The 19,343-nt window shown below is 38.8% G+C and overlaps 5 protein-coding genes across 5 annotated transcripts; 2 read left to right on the forward strand and 3 right to left on the reverse strand.

Moving 5' to 3' along the window:
- The first annotated feature begins 1,482 nt into the window (after window positions 1-1,482).
- GLY1 (NAD-dependent glycerol-3-phosphate dehydrogenase family protein) lies at window positions 1,483-5,551 on the forward strand. The gene is made up of 9 exons (XM_021972790.2): window positions 1,483-1,929; window positions 2,040-2,176; window positions 2,281-2,386; window positions 2,563-2,764; window positions 2,864-2,951; window positions 3,155-3,302; window positions 3,471-3,620; window positions 3,707-3,856; window positions 3,994-5,551. The coding sequence occupies exons 1-9, from the start codon at window positions 1,582-1,584 to the stop codon at window positions 4,006-4,008; spliced, it is 1,344 nt and encodes a 447-aa protein (XP_021828482.1). The 5' UTR covers window positions 1,483-1,581; the 3' UTR covers window positions 4,009-5,551.
- LOC110768966 (putative F-box protein At3g16210) lies at window positions 4,651-6,632 on the reverse strand. Its single transcript, XM_021972851.2, has one exon. It carries the CDS (start codon window positions 6,283-6,285, stop codon window positions 4,867-4,869), a length of 1,419 nt encoding a protein of 472 aa, XP_021828543.1. The 5' UTR covers window positions 6,286-6,632; the 3' UTR covers window positions 4,651-4,866.
- Window positions 6,633-6,878: 246 nt separating this feature from the next.
- On the reverse strand, window positions 6,879-10,803 carry LOC110768965 (uncharacterized). Its single transcript, XM_021972850.2, has 5 exons — window positions 10,396-10,803; window positions 8,943-9,876; window positions 8,279-8,374; window positions 7,946-8,082; window positions 6,879-7,393 (listed from the first exon to the last, which is right to left on the reverse strand). The coding sequence occupies exons 1-5, from the start codon at window positions 10,641-10,643 to the stop codon at window positions 7,204-7,206; spliced, it is 1,605 nt and encodes a 534-aa protein (XP_021828542.1). The 5' UTR covers window positions 10,644-10,803; the 3' UTR covers window positions 6,879-7,203.
- A 1,545-nt stretch (window positions 10,804-12,348) lies between these two features.
- On the forward strand, window positions 12,349-15,031 carry WRKY55 (WRKY DNA-binding protein 55). The gene is made up of 3 exons (XM_021972830.2): window positions 12,349-13,139; window positions 13,525-13,656; window positions 14,215-15,031. Exons 1-3 carry the CDS (start codon window positions 12,589-12,591, stop codon window positions 14,717-14,719), a joined length of 1,188 nt encoding a protein of 395 aa, XP_021828522.2. The 5' UTR covers window positions 12,349-12,588; the 3' UTR covers window positions 14,720-15,031.
- A 97-nt stretch (window positions 15,032-15,128) lies between these two features.
- Window positions 15,129-17,461, reverse strand: WRKY54 (WRKY DNA-binding protein 54). The gene is made up of 3 exons (XM_021972831.2): window positions 16,935-17,461; window positions 16,513-16,614; window positions 15,129-15,782 (listed from the first exon to the last, which is right to left on the reverse strand). The coding sequence occupies exons 1-3, from the start codon at window positions 17,282-17,284 to the stop codon at window positions 15,263-15,265; spliced, it is 972 nt and encodes a 323-aa protein (XP_021828523.1). The 5' UTR covers window positions 17,285-17,461; the 3' UTR covers window positions 15,129-15,262.
- Window positions 17,462-19,343: the final 1,882 nt, after the last annotated feature.

Raw genomic sequence — 19,343 nt, forward strand, 5'->3', positions numbered from 1 at the left:
TCCTTCCATTGCTGTTAGAATGATCATGGCCGTCACAAGGACAACGTTGATGCTTGCCCATCACCTAAGCAACAATCACCTAACATAAAAATAAAAAATAAAATAAAAAACCAAGAATTCGTGAATATTAATCCAAAACATGACAACCCAATTGCATAAAAAAGAAAAAGAAGATCAAAGTTCAGCGCTTTTTGTGTACCTTGAAAACTTGTTGGTGATGGGTGAAGCTCTTGTTTTCTCTCTTGGGTTGACAAGAGAGAATAGAGAGAGAGAGAGATTCAATCACAACATGTGATGTATGGCACTGGCGTTAGATTTAGAAAGGTAAGGGGTAAAAAGAACAAGTCTTGAAATGGAACCTTAAAAATGATGGAGTATAAATATTTGATGGATGTGATTAATTGTTGTAAGCCAGAAGAATATTCGTTTTGATAAAAGTGAAGAGGGTTTTTCTGAACTAGGAAGCAAAGATGGGAGGAAGGGCTTTTTGTGCTTATTGTTTGTGCGTTGTGTGTTGCTTGCGTGTTTGGCTCTCCATCTTTTGCTATTAATTATAGAAAATTAGTGCTCTTCTTTTCTTTGCATTTCTTTCCAATGAAATTGGGATGCTACAGCTGAGCGCTGAGTCAAATTTTTCTGTGTGCTACAATATTTATTCATGTAGCACAATGAACTGTGAGATATGCTAGGCCAAGCCAAGCATGTGCTCTGTCAAACTTTTGAATTGAACATTCCATTGGATTAAGTGATTGTGAAATCTATAAAAAGAAGAGAAATTTCTATTGTTAGATATAATTAAGGTAAATAATTTTCCCACTCCCCTTTTATCCACCTACACTTCTTTTTGTTTAGAAAAATGGAGTGTCGATGGATAAAAAGGGAGTGGGAAAATCAGTCCCCTATAATTAAGTACTAAAACTTGTAATGTATGGAGAGACATTTCTATTGTTAGATATAATTGATATTGACGTCTACACACCACTAGGCAGTCTGCACGAATGTCTATCTCTATATAACCACAACAATCGGCCGACTTAAAGATTAAATTGAAATTTAAACAACATGCATGTATAGAAAAAGGTTTTGAAGATGCTTTTTTTTCTTCTTTTTATTATGTAGCAAGAGAACTGTTATTAGCACTCTAAAATCATCATCATTCACTCAATATTTTTTAATTTAACAAAATTAGTTGATTTCCTTGAGTTAAGGATATGTATTGCAATGCAATAGAATGTAATAGTGGACTTAAATTTTGAACACTAAAATCTATATGAAATTGACAAAGTCGAAAGCTAGTTAAAGTGCAATTCCCATTTTCGTCCCCCCCAAAAAAAAAGTGCAATTCCCATAATAGTTTTAGATTTATAAATCATTTTATGAAATATTAATATAAGGGTACACTAGATATTTTATCTACCAACTTGGCAACTACATTCCTAAAAAATATACAGTCTATCCACCATATAATATAAGAAATAAATAAAATATAAAAAAAAAAGACAGCGGATAGAAAAGTTCCAAAAACTGTTTTGAACTAGAAGCGAGGGACCAAACGCTCATTCTCAGTTTCACCGGGAAACAATGGCGGCGCTGTTAGAGCCACCGCCACCATTTCCGCTTCTTCCTCCCAATTCAAACTCAACCCGTCCCATTCCGTACAATCTCAAACTTGGAAGGCCAGCAAACCCTTCGAACAAGCCCGCGCTTCTTCTCAGCCTCCACTCTCCAACCACCACCACCACCACTCCTTGTTGCGCTGCCACTCCCGAACAACCCGTATCCGAATCACCCAAACCGGTTCCGGGGACTGCTTTGGTGCGGACCCGGGACCGCCGCAGAGCTGTCCGGTTAGCCTGGGAGAAGCTGGTCCGGTGGTCCAGGTCCTGGCGCTCCAAGGCCAAGACCGATGTCCTTGAACGCACTAACAAGGTCTGCCTACCCTTTTCCCCAATTTTGCGTTTGACTTTCGTAGAATTACAAAAGCTTTCATTTTTCACTTCAAATTAAGCTTCTTTAGTATTGGGTTTTTGATTTTTTAGGTAGTGGTGCTTGGAGGTGGGTCTTTTGCTACGGCAATGGCTGCCCATGTTGCAAATAGAAAAGCCCAAATGGAAGTTAACATGCTGGTGCGTGATGTTCAAGTTTGTCAGTCTATTAACAGCAACCATTGTAATCGGTAAGGCCATATCTGCATCCATCCAGCATTCACTTTTATGCATAACACTCTTTTCGGAAGCCATCTATTCTTCTGAAATGTAATTGGTTTTTCGTTCTTCACAGTAAGTACTTCCCAGAACACAAGCTACCAGACAATGTAATTGCCACAACTGATGCCAAAACTGCTTTGCTTGGTGCTGACTATTGTCTTCATGCAGTCCCTGTGCAGGTTTGTCAGTCCCATTCCTCTGTTTTCATATGAATCCCAGTGCATACTATATTTGGATTAAGCCTTTTCTTATTAGAATATGAGTCTTTGACTAATTGGTATACTGTTTAATTCTCATATTTGGAATATACTTTAGTCTGGGGCACGTACCTGAATCTTTGTCTGTGACATTGCAGTTCAGCTCATCCTTTCTTGAAGGAATTGCAGAACATGTTTATCCAGGCTTGCCCTTCATATCAGTTAGCAAGGGCTTAGAACTCAATACGTTGAGGACCATGTCTCAACTTATCCCCCAAGCATTGAACAATCCTCGGCAACCTTTCATTGCACTATCAGGGCCCTCTTTTGCTCTGGAACTGATGAATAAATTACCAACAGGTCTGTGGAATAAGAAATAACATTGTTCCATCGATGCGTTCAACTGATTCATGTTTCATAGGTACTAATCATGATTTGCTCTTACTTTTGCTTTTCTAGCAATGGTTGTAGCGTCAAAAGACAAAAAATTGGCAAATGCAGCTCAGCAGCTACTAGCTTGTAACTATCTAAGAATCAGCACCTCGAGGTTGTGGATCTTCACTTCTGTAAACAGCTAGATTAAGTGCAATTAAGTTTTTTTCTATGTATATAATTTGGTTTTGGAATGCCTAGTCAACTTGCATATCGAAGTCTTCCAATCTCAATTAGCATGGATCCTATGTGTAATGAGAATAAATGTTTATAGATTTAAGTGGACGGACCCAGCTCATAACCTCTGATAAATTCCAGCGATGTCATAGGGGTAGAAGTTGCAGGTGCTCTCAAGAATGTGCTCGCTATAGCTGCAGGGATTGTGGATGGGATGAATCTTGGTAATAATTGTAAGACAGCTCTTGTTGCACAAGGATGCTCAGAGATAAGGTGGCTGGCTACTAAGGTGCCATATTTTGATAATTGGTGTTTTATGTCCCTGGTTGTTGCCTTGTTTTCCACCTTTTTCCTATTTGTCTACTTGTTTTGTAAATTGTAATTGTGTTAACTTATTAGTATATATGCTTTGGCTGCGGTTCTCTCACTGTTTTTCCCTCTAATTTATCTCCTGAAGATGGGTGCGAAGCCGACAACAATTACTGGTCTATCAGGAATTGGAGACATTATGCTTACATGTTTTGTGAACCTTTCCAGAAACAGAACAGTTGGGGTTCGTCTTGGATCAGGGGAGCAACTTGATGATATACTAAGTTCCACGAATCAGGTGCTTAAGCTTAATGATGTTTTGATGTAGCTGTTAAAAGTTGAAATTGTGCTCACTGATGTGGCAACCGGCTCTGTGTTTTCTAGGTGGCAGAGGGTGTATCAACAGCTGGAGCTGTGATTGCACTAGCGCAGAAATATAATGTAAAGATGCCAGTTTTGACTGCAGTCGCTCGAATTATTGACAACGAACTAACCCCGAAGAAGGCTGTTCTTGAACTGATGAGCCTCCCTCAGGTCCTTCTCTACTCCCTCCCCATTGCATAAGATAACAAGAAGAAAAAGAGTTGCAACCCTGTTTTTGTTTGTGGTTCAATTTTGAGTTTCTTCAGATACATGTTTGTTATTAATTAGATTTTAAATATAAATTGTAGGTTGAAGAAGTCTGAACCACCTATGGACTACTTCCAGAAGAGAGGGTTTTTGCAAATTTAAGCATAGAGTTCAGAGTTCAGCATACAATGTTTCTGCAGATTTTTAGATACAGCAGAGTTCAACAAAACGTGAGATTCATTCTTATTATGCTCACATCCCCACCTAAATTTGAGTAGGAGAGCAATTTTGTGAATTACTGATTATACTTCTCCAGAATTTTTCAAATTGAGCAATTTAAAAGAAAGGGTTTGAATCTTGTTGATCTGATCTAATACTTTTGTCTGAATTACTTCTTGCCCTGAGTAGATAGAAATCATGAGCATCTGTTTTTCTTTTTTTCCAACTGAAGCTGAAGGTATGCATTTTCTTTTGTATGGAATTCGAGATTACCAACAACAAATACGATGTTAAATCCAGAGTTGAGTTTGCTGCATCCACAGCCGTTTTAGCTTCTCTTTCACACGAGCTCTGGATGCAACAAGTTGGTCTCTGCATTTAACAATTCTCAAAAAACCTGGCTCGGAAACATCCTGGACATTATCGAAGTAACATGATTCTTGACGTTGACCATGAACCTGTTGTTTTAGATTAGACGCATAAAATTTCTGTCCACCAATTTGCCCATATGACGATGGCCGTGGATGCAACAAAGCATATTAAAAAAGTTGACTTGACCATATAATTACTTGAGTCAATAACCCTGTGGGTCATTGTGTTCCTTATAAAAAGAAAAGATAGACACTCTCTCGTGGGGATGGATAACAGAAAAAACAAAACAAAGACTTGAAATAGTACAATACAACAAGCAACAAGCAGAGGCAACATAAAACTCTGAGTTAAGAAGTTCTCGTCTGCAAAGTGGCAAAGTCTTCTCAATTATCATCATTCATGTTCCTGTGGCCAACGCTACAAACCAGTAAGTTGTGCACTTCCCTCTTCAAACCAACAAGCAGTTGCCTAAGGCTGTTGCTGCTTGTGCTGTCCCCAACTGCTGTTTGGTCTTCGTCTTGCTCTCCCTCTGCCACACCAACATCAGAACCCAACGCCACCGCCGACTCAGTCGGATTTCCACCCCCACCTGGCGAAACTAGGCTTTCGCAGTACACGGTCTCCTGCAACCAATGCTGTGCACCTCGGATGTCAACATGTTCAAATGTGTTATCTCTTGTATCAAAGGTAACAAACCTCTCCCCTCTAACACTCATCAGCACAGCTCCCTTCTCAGTATAGCACAAGGGCATGTATCGAAAGGAGTCGAGAAAAGGATCTCGTCCCGGGATCCTAGGAAACCTCGAAGTGGTGATGATCTTTGTCCAATTCTTGTCATCTTTGGTTGCCCAAACATGAACATCACTCAACCTCCTAGTGTGCACCACACAAAGCCAGTTTTTCAAAGCCCCAATCCATGCTATGCTCTTACAACTCTCATCAGGTGGAGGCAGCACCACCTTAAACTTCTCCTCAGCCAAATCAAAACGCAGAATCACGCATCTCGAAGCATCATGATCCTCAGCCAGCCAATACAGCCCACCATTCACCTCAGTTGCCTGAAAAATGTGTTCGATGAAAAAAGGTGGCGTGTCCTCATCTGGGATCTTCCTCCAACAATTGGTTTTGAGCTCCAAGACCTCAACTTGAGGCTGGTATCCAGGACATTTCAGCCGGCAATAGTTGGATGGGACTCTGACAACCTTATAATCATCGATGGAGGAGTCAAAACCCAAACCAAGCACCTCCCTCGTACTTCGGAAATTACAAGGAGAAGGGAGCTTCCTGTACTCTTGGATTGATGGGTTGTAAATAACAGCCATGCCTCCAAACCCATCATTGATAACCAAGCAGAGCAACCCATCAGAGTGACCCTTTACATAATAAGGCAAGTTTCGAACCAGAGCAAAGTCCAGCTCCACTGTCTCAACAACATTGTTGTTCTCAGAGACCATGGACAAAAGGGTATCACAATAACGCGACAAGATGATGCGGGTGCTTGTTCCGAGGTCGGATTGAAACTGGGATCTGTTTAGTTTCAGATGGGTTCTTACGAAACTTGGGCTCGTGATCAAAGAGCACCATGGTTTACAAACGCACCTGAATCGGACCAGAGATTTTGCAGGCAGTCTCTTGAGTATGTCGGCGATGATGTCTTCAGGAAGCTCCATTTGGTTTGGGTTAGGGTTTGGTGGTGGTGGCGGTAGCGGTGGCGGTGGTTTGGGTTTGATGTTTACTTCTTCATCTTCTCTGCGGTGGTTTGGTGAGGTGGGCATCTTAGCATCCGTGTGTTGTTTATGCATCTCTCAATCGCTATCTAAAGTTTGCAGCTTTGGTGGTGAGGCAGTTGGCGTGGCGTTGTGTAAAGCAGCCCATCTGTCTCTGAAATCTCACAGGACCATGTGATGTGTGTGAAGTATAATAATTGGGTTTCGTTTCTTTGTGCCGAAAGCCTACCCCTTTGCCGTGTTTGAAGAGCCAGCCAGCCGTACACTTGTTGCCTTCCAATCCAATCCAATCCAATCAAAACAGTGAACTTTGGTGAACTCTTCTTCTTCTTCAAACACTACGTTTTGATTTCTCTCACTCTGTGTTTAAGTTAATCTGGGGTTGATGGTTGGTTGGTTGGTTTGTTGGTTTGTTGGTCGATTAGAGGTTGAATCCTTATCAGCATACATCATAACACAGTAGCTAGCTAGTGCTTTATTGCTCACAATTTCTTGGTTATGGTGGTTTCTTTCGCTACTCCACTTGTAATTTGTTTTTTTTTTTATTACCTTTTTTGTTGTCTTTGGAATAAAAGAAAGGGCCTATGGCAATCTGCCAAGCACTAAAAATTAAAAAGAAAAAAGAAAAAAGAAAAAGGAAAATATGAGTGCCTTACAAGTTACAACAATTACCAAAGAAAATGACCCTAAAATTAAAAATTAAAAACAATTGCCGAAGGAAATACTCATATCACTTTAGCCTACTTAACCAGCAGTTCACGTGAGTGCCTAACTTTTGTCTAATTTCTTCCCCAAATTTACTAGCTTTCTCTAATGCAACCCCACCACTTCCCTCCTCTTCCCTTTTTCACCCTTTTTTCTTTCTCTTTTAGACCCTTCTTTCTACAAGGGACACAAGAGGTATGACAGTATGGTAAAGACATATTCCTGCCTTTGAATATTTGGTATCCAGAGAGACTCAAAAACAACACAGGAAGAAAAGAGGGTCATTGACTATTCTCTCTTGTCCTCCTCTAGATCTTCCCCAAGCCCAAACACGTGATGCTCTGCTGCACTTGATGCCTTCCTTTCCTTTCTTTCCAGCTTGGTTGCCAAGTCACCACCGGCCACCTTAACTCCGCTTCCGGTTAGCGAGATACCCTCCTCGTCAAAGTCATCCCCAGTCTCTTCCGAGTATGCATATCTGGACAACAAGCCCACATCAGTCAAAATTCAAAGTCTCCTCAGCTGGTCTATTAAACATTCCTTAAGAAAGCTGCAGTTGCCCTATTCTATAGGAGAGAAGACAACAATTGACACTTAATCATTTGGGATATGTTTGTGCACATAGAGTTGAAACTTGGGACAGAAGCAGAATCTTTAACGAAATTGAATGATATGTTGTCCATTATATTAAACAACTCAGGAAACATACGAAAACACAGTTCAGACATGCAACACCAATAGAAACTAACTTCACTTAATCATCAGTGTATTATATACTCATCAAGGTTTGGTTTATTAGATTCTGTATGCTGGGCCGCTCCTGTGCTCGTCTGCAGAATGTCACATAAAGTTCATTTCATTTAAAAGTTCATTTCTTCTCTCTTGGAAAGCATTTTAATGTGTGTTTCAATTCATTCAATTCGCATAATGTTTTGAAGTTATGCAAGTGGCCATAAAAGCAAAAGCCAACTGAAGCAAACTCAGAAATTTGTAGCATGCAATTAAAAGGAGGTAAGGATTTAGAGGATACCCAGTTGGATTATGAGATGGAGCCCAAAGAACACATATCACCACCAACAGCAAATACGCAAGCAGAGTCCAGAAAGCTGGGATGACCCAGGCTCTTCGCCACAGTTCACTCAACGGGTCGGTCGCATTGAAATACAACTGAACAGACAAAGATCAGAAGTTCAATTCTTAATTGCACAAATCATACCATCGTACACAAAAGAAAACGAAGCGAAAACAGCATTATTTGATGAATGACAGTCGGGCAGGAACTATTTGTGAGTTATCGATCACTATAAAATGACAGTCGGAAGAAATATAAGACCACGAGAACAGAAAACAAAACAAAACTGACCTCATAACCAATCCAAGCAACAGAGACCAGCACTGATACTGCAAGGGAATTAGTAAACCTCCGGTACAGCTCAAGTTTGGCCATGCTTCTTCGAATCTGTGCACGCATTAGACAAAGAGACATATGCACTTAGTTTCCTCAGGCTGAATACGAAGTGTTGCATTCTAAAGGCAAGCTAATGAATCATTCCATGTATGTAACAGGCACAAAACGAATTTTTCCACAGTAAACATCTCAAATATATAGATGGTACCGTGTTCCTAAGCACTGAATACCTTCTAAGATCTTCAGAGGCAGTAACGCAGAAAAAGAGAGAATGGATTCAATTGTGCCCTTTGCATTGAAAAAATGTTGGCTAGGTTTCTAGAATGCACACACATCAAAGATAGGAAATATGCCTATTAGTTTGTGACTGTCTGTGCGGATGAAGGTCAAGCCACAACGTAAATTCATGTACTGATAAGGTTTTCTTAATTTTAAATACTTATATTTTACCCAAAGAGTTTCACATACTGTGTCTGATGTCTAAATATCACCTGCATAACTCTTAAACTTGAGTAATGAGCACAACAACTTATTCCCTTCCCTTCAACAATTGTCAACTACTGGAGAGACACATAGCCTTGTCAATGTAGGAAAGGATGAACATGAAAAATAAGGTTACCTGAAGCTTCTCCAAAGTTTTAGATAACGAGGAAAAGATCCAAAGAATAAAACAGGCATCTAAGAGAGCAACCGGTAACACCAGAAAAAGCCTTGCTTTTCCAGAAAAGTCGTTGATATTCCCCAAATGTTCAACAAGCTCAAGTGCTTCTGATGCTACAAAATATGTCACGCCAAGAAGAAGTACTTTTGAGGTTATACCACCGAGAGTTGGCCGCACAACACCATAGCCCATTGAAACCACCAGAAGAAGAAGCCGGGAGACAGTTTTTTTAACAGCACTGAAGGTTACTGCCCATATGGTGATTCCCATTGGTCTGGTTCCAGTGGAATTGAAATTTGCATATTCAAAATACCAAAGGGCCATTTCACACATTCCAAGACCAATTACAGCACTGATGTGGTAGTGCAATTGTATTATATCTTTCCAGTACTGTAAAAAGCGGAGAAACCAGAAAAGACCCAGGACAAGGTAAGCTAAAGACATTAGGCCAAAAAAGGTCATCAGTGGGGCCATTTTTCCAGGTAAATAACCATCAGGGTTCCTCCAAACCGTTCTTCCACTGATTAATGTGCCCACAAGTTCTGGATCACAGAACATAAAATACAGATAGTACATTCCAGTGCTGTTGATCTCAATAGTTTGGATATCCATATTAGCCTCTTCATTTTTCCCCTCAAAGAAGGTCTGCATCCTTTTTGGCCCATCAGGGTTGTCTGGGTTTTGTTGGATGATAACCTCTCCAACCTTGCAGGAACCATCCTTGGATAGCTCTGCGGTGCAGCATATTGCCTCAGAGTTCAAATAAGAACCTCCAATCTTCTCCCGGTCCCTAACTTCGAGTACAATAGCCTCGACCAACCCAGTCCTCTGCTGCATCTCATTCTTCCTTTCAGCAGATTCCTTGGTTCTTCGAAAGATGATCGATTCAAACCTGAATTTACATATGGCAAGGAAGAATAAACCCTTCGACTGTTTGGTTCATACACAGAAACTTACAAAAGACCTCATTTGATAAAACATGTTTAATCAATGAATTTCCCATATAGCAGCCATCAGTAACATTCTCTCATTGTCTTCTTGTAAAAGCCCAACAGGAAAAAGGAAAACAAAAAGGGGTACCCCAAAACACAGCCATTAGGGTTTAATTCATTCTTTTTTCCTCTTAGATTTCAATTTAATGGTATCTAGCACTGGCAGGTAAGAGCCAGCCCTCATTGAAAGAAATCAATCAAGCACTGAATGAGAGGCATTGCACATTCAATCCATAAACCCAAGCTTTGAAGAGATAAGAACTCAAAATAATTCACTTTTGCCTAATCAAAACAATTACCAATAACAGAATAAAGAGAACCCATCATTCATTCCCCCAAAACAAACAGATCAAGAACATCCATCGCTCATTGGCTCATAAACAAAAACTAAAAACAGGGAAATGGCAGCTTTGATTTACCTGATGAAAGACTTGCCAATGAGGGGCTTATCTTCAGAAGCAGACTTGCCATTATCAGAGTCAAGTTTGGAAGCATAGAGACCTTCACTTCCTCCATGGAAGAAGAAGGAATTGGAACGACGAATAAAAGAATCGTCTTGGTATTCATGGATCGAAGCAGCAGCTAAAATAATCAAGTGCATAAGCATCAAAATTATTATATACCCTTTTGAACACAGATCAAACCTGACGCTTTCTCTGTGACCCATCTTTGTCTTTGTCTCTGTATCGCTTTCTCTGACAACGTTTAATCAAACGGAATGATGAGAATCATAGGATTTTAGCATTCTCCAAGATTTGGCTCACCTGTAAAAACAGACACTGTGTTACCATTTAAGTTTTACCCTCCAAACTTACTAATTTTAGAAAGGAAAAAAAAAACGCTTTTTCATGCTATGGAATATAAGAAAGAAAAAAAAAAAAAAAAAAACCCCTCTCCCGACGAAAGTTCACGGGGCTATACTATTTATATATTAAAAAAAAAAGGACCCGTCCATTGCCTATGCGCCACGTGTCAAAACCGTAAAGCCGGGCGGCTATACTATTTTTAAAAACATTAGGAAAAATGAGTATATCCGACCGGCTAAATCTAGTATAGCTTAAAAAAACAAAAGAGGACCCGCCCCACGTGTCAAAATAAGTCTAGCCGGGCGGCTATACTTTTTTTTAGAAACATTAATGAAACCGAGTACAGCCGCTCGGCTATACTATTTTTTAAAAATAAATTTAAAAAGACTATACTATATATATAACTCATCAAAATGAAAATTACAAACATTTGTTGCCTCTTTTTTAATTTTGTTTTATTAGGTAACCAAATTCTTAACTCTAGAGAAAATCTCACTGAGAGTCTGAGAGGAGAAGAAATCAAAATCTGACTTGAATATCTCTACATCTATGTGTGCATTGTCTTCTTCTGATTAATAAAATTTCCCCTTTGGGTTTCAATTTCAAACCAAAAACAAAAGATCACATTGTTGATTATTACTAATTCTGGTAATCTAATTTTCAATTGATATATATATATATGTAGTTTGTGGGCCCTCTTTGTTCAGTATCTAGTTTTCATGGCTTATTGCCACCTGCAATTGACAAAAACTGGTAGTTGCAATGGCATATGCCCTTGTTCATGCTTGCTAGGGACATATGCGATATTCTACTTAGCACCCGAAGAAGACAACCTTTGAATGAGTTTGCAGCAACATGACTTTTCTTTTTTCGGTCAAATGCAGCAGCAGGACTTGCTACTTGAAGGTTTTTAGGGTTTGGTTCTGGGTAGATGTTTGATAAAGAGAGGTAATTGCATGGTGGTCAGGTTTGATCACACCAAAATTGGGTGAGGGTGAAGTTGAGAAGAAAATGAGATTGCTTTAAAGATTCATACTCTATTATGTTATAATATGCAAGGGGACTTGTGTTGAAGCCTTTATTTTTTGTACTTAACAATCTTGGGTGTGTTTGAGGTACATTTTTAGGTGTGAACACATGTAAAGTTTTTCTTTATCGCAAAATATTTGCGTGTCACGATTTGATTGTCATGTAATGTTATTAACTCATGTGTTATTATATGAGTGAGCGACATAATTGATATGTCATAAACCTAATGATATAGAATTTATAAATTTATTCATACACTTGTCATAACATAAATAAATCGATAACACCATATAACGATGCAACCGTTACAGAAAAAATTCGGACTCTTCATCTTACATATTTTCATGGAAACGACGGATGGGACCCATGGAATCTTGACTGCGCTGATTGGGCTATGAGACTGTCCAGTTTCCATTAAAGTGAATAATGGGCGACCATTGGTCAGGAGGTAGCTTCAACGTCGGGGCAAGGGTTTCAAACACAAATTACCATAGCAACTAGTTGAGTAACATTTTCTTTCAATACAACCTAGAACATGTAATTAATTTCCTCAATACTCTAGCAATAAGTTAATAACTTCAAACCTCAGAAAAATCTGAAAAGGGGTCCAACAAAATTGGTTTCAATGAAGCAAGGTCTTCTTCTAAACAGAATGGTTTGAATTCCCAAATAGAGACCATCTGACCAAGACCAAGTCATAGATGCATACTTTCCCAAATATTTTTGTACCGTGTAAAAGAAACACAAATACCATTGAATTATTTCCTTTTCTTTTTAATGGTGCACCAACACAGAAGCCTCACAAAAGCTTATATTCAGCTCCCTTTTAAATTTCCTTACCACCATAACATGTTCAAATCGAAGACAAGCCAAAAAGAACCAAAACAGCAGCTAGAAGACATGGATGAAACCACCATTTCTTTGATCCTTCAAGCTTGTAAGTTAGCCAGAGACCTTGAATCAAACCTACCCAACTTGGCCAACCAGCCCAACTTGCTCTCAAACTCCTTGGATGAGATCACAAAGAATTTTGTTACAGCCAGAGAGAGAGTGTATGGTCAAGATCCAAGTACTTCTTCATGTCTGCACAACATGCTTACTTTTGCGCACCAGCAGCAGATTGGTACAAGTCATGTACAAGAATGGCTGAGGTCTAATTATGCACAACAAGCAATGGACATTATCCAAACCCAACTTGTAGTTGATCAGAAGGAAGCTAAGATTGGCGGCTGCATCGACGACGATGATGCAGAGGTTAAGGGCCTTCAGGCAATGGAAGCTTCTGACATGAACGTTGCTTCATCATCCTCACAAAGACCAAGAAGAAGGTAACTGTGATTATGTAAATTTTCTATTTGATCTTAGTTTGCACATGCAATTAAAAACAATGTCTTGAATTATTGTCTTGAATTATTGCTTTTGTCATTTGAAACAACCTTAGTAAGTTGCGAAGAAGAATTGAGGAAAATGTGCAGAAAGCAGAAGAGCATTACCAAGCTGTTTCTTAGAAAAAGACCCCTATATAAAAGCACTATTTCTGTCTTTTTTACTGTGTGAACCAAATACATTTTTCTAACTGTTTTGGAAGCATGCAAATGTCTGATGTTTTATAAGCACAAGAAAAGCTTTGTTATAATTGGTAAGCAAGTTCACATATTGTCTTTGTGGACTGTTGGGGCTAACAGTTTTGTGTTCATGTAATTAATTAAATAGGAAGGATCAGGGGTTAATCAGCAAAATAACAGTTCCAGCACCTCGGATTGGAAATACTGAAATCCCACCAGAGGATGGCTTCACTTGGAGAAAATATGGTCAGAAGGAGATCATGGGCTCCAGGTTCCCAAGGTAATTAATTTTTTTTCTTTTCATATCGATGCAAGGAACTTCACCCGAAGTTTTGTATTTGATTTCCCCTCCACCGATATTGTTTGTCTAAACAAAAGGATGATATTCAAATAGATTGAAGGTTACAGCTTATTTGACACATTCAATTCAAAGATATACCAGCTTATATATATGCCAGCTTGAGTGAGTGATTATCAGAGATTGGAGCTCTTTGATTCAAGTTGGTATAATTAATTAGTGTTTCTTTTTTTTTTTCATGCTAGCTAGCTTTTACCTTTGTTTATGATAGTGGAATGAAATATTCATGGGGTTGACCAAAATTGACTTGGTAAGCGTTCAATTAGTTTTGACTGGAACTTGGCAAAGGGGTTTGAATTCCATTGATCAATCAGCTCCTTAGTAAATGCGCAGACCTCTGTCCAGAGTGGAGCATTGACTTGAGAATGTTCCATTCAACTAGCCATATATATATATATATATATATTCTCTAAATTTAAATGTTGGGTCATACTTAACCACCATGAATTAATTAAATAATTAACCACACATCTCTTTCAGGGGTTACTATAGGTGCACCCACCAAAAGCTCTACAATTGCCCAGCCAAGAAGCAAGTCCAGAGGCTTGACAATGATCCCTTAACATTTGAAGTCATGTACAGAGGTGAACATACATGTCACATGTCAGCCACTGCACCTTCAATTCCACCACCATCAGCAGAACATCATAATGCTACACAAGAGAGTATGGCCCGAACCCTAGCAACTACCACAACCACTGACCCTCCTACAGCATCTCTATGGCTTTCCATGGACTTCAACCCAATTAGAGGAGGCGGCGGCAGCAGCAGTGGGATGATAGGCAGCAGCCGTGGCGGCGGTGGTGGAGGCAGTGGTGATGGTGTAGGGACATCCACCACCACGCGCTACGGTAAAGAAGTTGACTTTCCTGTGGTGGATTTGGCTGATGCAATGTTCAATTCAGGCAGCAGCAGCACCAATAGTATGGATTTTATTTTCACTTCTGCTGAAAACAAATGGGAGTCAGAGGACAAGAAAAACTGAGGCCAGTAGCAGGATATGCTAGTACTTTCGGCCGGCAGCTGGCCAAATTTTCCTTGTAATGTTCTTTAGTCAATGGGACTACAGGAGCTAATTAATCAACCAATTCATCAGAGTTAGTCAACCTAAACTTCTAGGAAAGTTCATTAATTAAAGTTTCACAGGTGTTTGTAACAAGGTGTTCAATTTCACCATGTAATGCATTGAGATGTGTTCACTGGCAATTTTATGTGGATTTAAATTTGTATTTCATAGTCCTAGTGTAGCAGGTATATGGAGGAAATCAATCTGATGATACATTCTTTACTTTGAGAACTTCTCAATTAGACAATTTATAATGTAAATTCAATATAAACTTTTGATTTTGTATCCCGTGGCCATTTATGTTATGTGTACTGTGGAGAAACACAAGTTTCCTAACTCAAAACTGATTATAAACATCATTATTGAATGCTACTGAGAATTGACAAATGATGTGAGAACATGTCTTAAGTGACATCAATCTAGCAAGTTACAAGAAAGAGCTTAGCATCAACAACCCTATTATTACAAGGAGTTCTTAGGAAATTCAACTTCATCAAAATTAAAATCGCCATCGAAATCGATAGACTTGACCACGAAATCCATGTCCAAGTACATGTTTGACACCACATCCTCGTTATCAGACGCCATCTTGGTAGACACACACATTGCTGTAGGGTCACACAAAGGAAAATCATCCTTGAAATCAGACCACAGATTATTAGTCTCCAATGAGGAAAGGTTGTCTGTTAGGTCACTTGGTGTTGGTGTCCCTTCCTTGTATTCTTCCTGTTTTACAACGGGAATTGCTGATGAACCAAGGAGATCATGGTTTTGCTTGTTTGGGGTCCCGGATTCTGAGCTCACAGTCTGAGATTCCCAAGGATCTGAGGAGCCTATGATCATCTGTGGAAGGACCACGCTTTTGCATGTGTGCTGGCCAATGTATGTGGTTTGGTACAGGCGAGGGTTCTCTTGGACTTGCTGGACTTGTTTGGTTGCTCTGCAGAGCTGATCATACTTGCGTGTGCATCTGAAGTAAGCTCTGTCAACCATAGTCAATGAGATAAATATGTTAGGCTTTCTGTGGTAATTACCAAGAGAAAAAGAACAAAGAAAAAATCCCAACCCAGAATCAATAAGCATAAATAGAATTCAGTTTTTGTTTTCTGTTAGGTATGGAATTTTGTAAAGTTCTTTATTGATAAAGGTCTATGCATGTTTTGCTCCTCTGTTTCTTTAATGGCCTTCAATAAGCACTGCTGCAATAATTGCTGGGGCCTGCTATTTTAACTTCATGTGGCTTAAGGTATTTGGAAAATAGAAGATAAACTTTATGTGTACGTCATCGCACCAAAAGTGAAATGTGAACCCAACTTTTTTTCTTTGGACTGAAATGGGAACCCAACTTTGGTTGTTACAATTCCCTTCCTTTCGTCTGCAGTTTCGGATTCCCTTATTCTTTTATAAGGGCGATAATATACTCTAACTTAATCTAATCCGTAGATTTAGACAAGTATCTCGACGGGACGGATCGGGGATGGGAACTAGGATGAGGATTCTCCTACCATTCTTATGGGGATGGGGGCGGAGCTGGGGATGGTATTGTCTTACCCTGCCCTAAACCGGATTGTTACAATCTTTGTCTACTAGGAAGGGAATTTTAATTTGGGTGTAAGGGGTGGGGTAACTTATATTTTTAACAGTGAGATGATGCATAGGCCAAAAGGGAATTTATTTATTTTTTAGAGTTAAAAAGAAAAGTAAAACCTAACCTTGGATATGGAGCATTGAGGATTTCCTTTTGGCCATATTTTCTCCAAGCCCGGCCATCTTCAATTGCAGGAGAGACTGTTGTCCATGATTGGGAAGTCTTTCTGCAACGAAGAAGATGAAACAGTCATGTCAAACCACAGAAGCAAAAACAGTGAAACACCTAATTAACTGTGTTAAGAAAATTGAGATTTGCTATAAAAGAAAGTCCCAAAGATAAAGGCTCAACAAATATGCTAGAAAACTAGGCATAAATGTCCAACTCCTTGTCATATCACATATCCTCCTTAGCCCAAAAGGCAAGAGATTTGCAAATCTTTTAGTAATACGACAATATAACCCAAAAAACAAAACCAGAAGAAGAAGACGAACAAAGAAACTGGCAAACAATTATTCAGATATGAGAGATCATTCAAATCAGTACCTTCTCTTGTAGCAACCTCTCCGATCCTTGGAACCCTGCCCTTTCCTACTCTCGCCGGAATCTCCAGAGCTCCGGTCGTCACAATGTGAATGGGAAGGTTCCGGTTTGATCTGATAAACCTCACCAAAAGCACCAGACTGGTGATCTTCATGGCCATCACCTGGGTTCTTCTTCTCAGCAGCCAAAACAAAGAGACTCTCTGTAAAACTTGTCATGATCTTCACCACAAGCTCCTCAGCTGAGGCTGACCCATGATCTCCAAAGGGCTTCTGAAGCAGCATCTGAAGCTCAGTCGCCGTCTTCTTCCCTTCAACTAGCTCCTTGATCAGTCTCTTATGGTTGCTTCCCATTTGGTTTTTTAATTAGGCTGCTCTGTTTTTTTGCTCTGTTCTTCTTTTTTTTTTTTTTTTGCTGGTGTCTGTGTTTTTGTGTGAAAAATGAAAATCTGAAATGGGTGTGTCTGGATGGGATGAGAGAAGGAGGGGATATGGCTTTTATTATATGAGAAAAGGAAAGAGGGAAGCAATTCAGTGGAAGATGAAAGGAAGGAGCTGAAAGCCATATAATTTAAAAGTAAAAGAGAAAATTCTATGAAATGCTTACATTGGCTGAGCTGACGTCATGGTAGTGATGTAAAGCTGACAGCTTGAGCTTTCATTTTCAAGCCATCTGGCAGGATGTCCTTGCTACTATTTTACTATCTTTCAAAAATACTGTTTGGTACAATAAAGTGTGATTAATTATTCAATGTATATCCACTGACTAGCTAGCTATACTTTTCTTATAATAAGTTATCCTAATTAATATGACACTAAACCCTAATCATAGCATTTGAAAATTTCTAACCATAATTTTTAAAGCTAAAGAGCCATGCTTATGCTTTTTCAAGTACATTGTATACGTAAATGAAGTCTAACCTAATGGAAAAAGGTCTTAACTTGCAGGAGATCTCAAGTTCGAATTCCACCGACATCATAGTTGTGTGTGTGAGAAAGAAATCCCCTTCTCTTGTGGTTTAGACTATTGCTTGTACTAAAAAAAGTACATAGTATGCCAATGAGATCTAGCCTATTGAAAAAGGGCATTGACTTGCAGACTAGTGGTCTCAAATTTGAACCCCCATGACACCTTAGTAATGTGTGTGAGAAAAACTCTTTCTCCCTTGTAATTTATACTATTCCTTATATTAAAAAAAAAGATATAATATAATTAATATTGTGAAGATAATTTTGAAATTACATACATTAGAAAGAGAATAAAAACAAGAGAGGCAGAAAAAAAAAACACAATCTAGAAGCATTAACTACAACAAGTTGCATTGGAATTTATGTAGCATCACTTGCAAGTTGCAACTCATCCTAAACATTGCTTTCTAGTTGGAATCTTTCAATTGGCCAATGCGTTGGACTTTTTCATCTGAATATTAAAGCAAATTAAACGTTACACAACACATATAGTTTTCATGGAACAAGGATGTGGCCAGATTTCCCTATAGAAATAATGCAACCAAACCGTATTGTTAGGGTTCATCGCTGTCAACGTGTAGCCCTTTACCCTTTTGAAAAGTACATTATTATGCAACTGCCGCCAGCCCTTCATCTCTAAGTCTAATTGGCTTGTTTTCCCATTTATCATTGCACAACCGTTATTATTTAATTACAAACTAACTTACTTTCGCAAATATACATAAATTTATTCTAAGATACTCAAGATGGAATAATTATATATGGTATTGAAATATCTTTAAATTACTGGCGTACTTATGTCGTACTCATATATATATATATATAGAAAGCATTATAGGAGTCGTTAGAGTTCTCATAAAGGTAAGTATTATCAAATAATTAAGTTATCTTAGAATCTTAGAGTCATAATCTACAAATAGATAAAGAGACTGCCTACCACGATTCAGTGTTGTAGTCCTTAATTTGAAGGAATGTTTTATACTTGAGAAATAAAAGTCATTCTTGAAAAAAATCAAGGTGTTGATGTGACACATTTTAGCTATCTGACATTTTTATCTTCAAGATTGTTGTTGAATTCCAGAAACGAGTTCTATTTTCACATTAATTGATAGTAACGCTGAATATATCTTGACTCGTTAAAATTTTCATTAATGATATGTACACATCATGTTAATTAATATGAGGGAAAAAAATAGCAAAGAGAATTTGCACACATTATTACTGATGTCTTCATTTTGCTGATCATACGCATCGCAAGTTTGATGAAGCGTAATACCAAGGTTTAACATACGCAACGCAACCAGAGAGAGTATATTTAACCAGTTAATGGTGGCTCTGCAGATGCGATTTGGATCGTTGGATGTAGCAGATGGCTTTGGGATCGTTGGATGTAGGAGCGAATCAGGGCAGAATCTACGTTACCTATTTTCCAGATTCGCGAATT

This window comes from Prunus avium, chromosome 2 (assembly GCF_965620075.1).
Source record: "Prunus avium chromosome 2, drPruAviu1.hap1.1, whole genome shotgun sequence".
Taxonomy (NCBI): Eukaryota; Viridiplantae; Streptophyta; class Magnoliopsida; order Rosales; family Rosaceae; genus Prunus; species Prunus avium.

Bases quoted from the DNA above. Each gene is read 5' to 3' on its own strand.
- GLY1 (XM_021972790.2), top strand. From the start codon at position 1,582: ATGGCGGCGCTGTTAGAGCCACCGCCACCATTTCCGCTTCTTCCTCCC. The intron at 2,765-2,863 runs GTCTGTGGAATA...TTGCTTTTCTAG, and splicing joins GATGAATAAATTACCAACAG to CAATGGTTGTAGCGTCAAAA. The intron at 3,621-3,706 runs GTGCTTAAGCTT...TGTGTTTTCTAG, and splicing joins TACTAAGTTCCACGAATCAG to GTGGCAGAGGGTGTATCAAC.
- WRKY54 (XM_021972831.2), bottom strand. From the start codon at position 17,284: ATGGGAAGCAACCATAAGAGACTGATCAAGGAGCTAGTTGAAGGGAAG. The intron at 16,615-16,934 runs GTACTGATTTGA...TCTTCGTTGCAG, and splicing joins AGAGGTTGCTACAAGAGAAG to AAAGACTTCCCAATCATGGA. The intron at 15,783-16,512 runs GTTAGGTTTTAC...TATGGTTGACAG, and splicing joins CTCAATGCTCCATATCCAAG to AGCTTACTTCAGATGCACAC.
- WRKY55 (XM_021972830.2), top strand. From the start codon at position 12,589: ATGGTGCACCAACACAGAAGCCTCACAAAAGCTTATATTCAGCTCCCT. The intron at 13,140-13,524 runs GTAACTGTGATT...TTAATTAAATAG, and splicing joins TCACAAAGACCAAGAAGAAG to GAAGGATCAGGGGTTAATCA. The intron at 13,657-14,214 runs GTAATTAATTTT...CATCTCTTTCAG, and splicing joins ATGGGCTCCAGGTTCCCAAG to GGGTTACTATAGGTGCACCC.
- LOC110768965 (XM_021972850.2), bottom strand. From the start codon at position 10,643: ATGGGTCACAGAGAAAGCGTCAGGTTTGATCTGTGTTCAAAAGGGTAT. The intron at 8,375-8,942 runs GTAACCTTATTT...ATGCGTGCACAG, and splicing joins AAACTTTGGAGAAGCTTCAG to ATTCGAAGAAGCATGGCCAA. The intron at 8,083-8,278 runs GTCAGTTTTGTT...TTGTCTGTTCAG, and splicing joins TTGCTTGGATTGGTTATGAG to TTGTATTTCAATGCGACCGA.
- LOC110768966 (XM_021972851.2), bottom strand. From the start codon at position 6,285: ATGCATAAACAACACACGGATGCTAAGATGCCCACCTCACCAAACCAC.